Source organism: Arachis hypogaea, chromosome 18 (genome assembly GCF_003086295.3).
Source record: "Arachis hypogaea cultivar Tifrunner chromosome 18, arahy.Tifrunner.gnm2.J5K5, whole genome shotgun sequence".
NCBI lineage: Eukaryota > Viridiplantae > Streptophyta > Magnoliopsida > Fabales > Fabaceae > Arachis > Arachis hypogaea.
This window is the reverse complement of record NC_092053.1, coordinates 41133983-41136357: the sequence shown is the minus strand read 5'-3', so window position 1 is coordinate 41136357 and position 2375 is coordinate 41133983. Positions and strand designations below refer to the sequence as shown.

At 32.0% G+C, this 2375-nt stretch overlaps 1 protein-coding gene across 1 annotated transcript; it reads left to right on the top strand.

The window, feature by feature from the left end:
* Nucleotides 1-1093: 1093 nt before the first annotated feature.
* Nucleotides 1094-2089, top strand: LOC140181364 (protein ALP1-like). Its single transcript, XM_072224909.1, has 3 exons — nt 1094-1309; nt 1395-1617; nt 1701-2089. Exons 1-3 carry the CDS (start codon nt 1094-1096, stop codon nt 2087-2089), a joined length of 828 nt encoding a protein of 275 aa, XP_072081010.1.
* The last annotated feature ends 286 nt before the right edge of the window (nt 2090-2375 follow it).

Here is a 2375-nt window from a genome sequence, read left to right as displayed (position 1 = left end):
TGATTCACTGGAGCAGTCAGCATACAATCTTTTTTAATAATTAATATACCTTTTTTTCCTTTATATATATAAGATAGAGTTATGTTAACATCTATTGCACTACTATAAAAATACAATGATCCTACCTAATCAAAGTAGAATCATATAGCCTTTATCTGAATTATCAGCAAATCTTGTATCTATATACTTAGTCGGCAGCATTTTGTTGTCATGCTCTACTGAAAAATAAAATAAAAAAGGATGTAAATCTGGACCATTATATCCTATGATATGGTTTGAATGCATTTATCCATATCGTTGTGCCAAAAGTTAGCTAAGAATAATACAACGAACAATACAAGAAGCTTGAAGAACAGATTGTAAACCCAGTTATCTATAATGAATGCAGTTATAATCTCTCTGCTCTTTCTCTCAAGTCATTAGATGGAAAATTTTTTTTAAGGCCATAGAAAGTTAAGAACGGGTTCTCTTTTTTGTATCAATGTAATAAGTAAGATATTTATCTTTTTGTATTTTACTACAAGAGTTGCTGGTACTTCTTTATTACTCACTTAAATTGAGCATGGTTTTCTTATGTAGCTTGTGTGCACCATCCATTTGGACAAAATTAAACTTTGAAATAAAAAATATTTATATATATCATATTCTTATATTATATATATATATATATATATATATTCCTAAACTTGTCTTTTCTGGTTGTTTCCCACTGCATTGACATTGCTACCAGAAAGAAAAGAAAAGAAAAGTTATTTATATTCCTAAACTGGCCCTGCTTGATTTTTTTGCAGAATGGATCCCAAACAGAAGATGAAAGTTATTGCCTGTTTGATTTTATATTTCAAATTAATGAATGACCTTATAGTTAAGTTGTTGATGATTTGCTGTGTTTTGATTATATTGCAATTGAAAAGAAAAGAAAATAAAATGGAATGATAGTTATAGTAGGCAAGTAATAAGAGATGTTAGTGTTGATAGGATTATTTATTTTAGTGATCTAGCATGTATAGAAAACACAAGAATGAATAGATGTGCCTTTCATGCATTGTGTAACATGCTTAAAAGGGTTAGAAGGTTAGAACCAAGTAGGAATATGGGTGTGGAAGAAATGGTTGCCATGTTTTTACATATTATAGCACATGACGTCAAAATTAGAGTAATAAAGAGACAATTTGTGAGATCTGAAGAAACAATTAGTAGGCGGTTTAATGATGTATTGCTTGCTATTTTGAGATGTCATAATCTCTTACTGAAGAAACCTCAACCATTTGGCCAGGATAAAATAGATGAACGATGGAAATGGTTTAAGGTAATTTATTTTGCTAATGTTATTAAATCTCATATGGTTGGTGTTCTTTAGGATTGAGTTAATTGATCTTTGTTTTGGATTTTAGGATTGCCTAAGAGCCTTAGATGGTACTCATATCAAAGTCAATGTCCTTGAGGCTGATAAGCCTAGATATCGAAACAAAAAAGGTGACATAACAACCAATGTGCTTGGAGTGGTTGCTCCCGATATGCAATTTATCTACGTACTGGCGGGTTGGGAGGGTTCAGCTGCGAATTCTAGGGTATTGCGAGATGCACTATTTCGCAATGGGTTTAGTGTTCCCCAAGGTATTTTATTGAGACTTTAATATGTTATCAAAGTAACCATTTGAGCTTTCATTAGTTTTGTTCAATTGTGTATGTCACACTAGGTCATTATTACTTATGTGATGCTGGATACATGAACTGTGAAGGATTTTTGGCACCTTATAGAGGACAAAAGTATCATTTGAGTGAGTTTAATCCACATAATCAACCTAGTACAGCCCAAGAACTTTTTAATATGAAACACTCACAAGCTAGAAATGTCATTGAAAGGGCATTTGGAGTATTGAAAGCAAGATGGAGAATTTTAAGAGGAAGGTCATTTTATCCTATTAAAACTCAAGGAAGAATTATAACTGCATATTGCCTTTTGCATAATCACATTAGAAGAGTGATGGTTGTGGATCCTATTGATGAGATAGTAGATCAAAATATGCTTGGAGTAGATGGGGGGACGATCCACCATATTGAGACGAGCGATGCTTGGGGTAGATGAAGGGATCAACTTGCACAAGAAATGTGGAACCAAATAGAGGAGAAGACATCATATACGATAATTGTGTTCATTTTTCTATGTATAAGGTTGTCTATTATAACATTGATTTCATTTTATTGATGTGGTTGCGTTCTTGTACAAGAGTTGTACGTCTGCTAGTAAATTTTAACTTTTGAGACTTCTTTGTAACTTTAATTTGGATAATAGTAAAGCTTTTTAATACATATGTGGTTAGAATCGTTGAGCTTTATTTTATATAAGTTCAATTATGGATTAGGAGACGAAT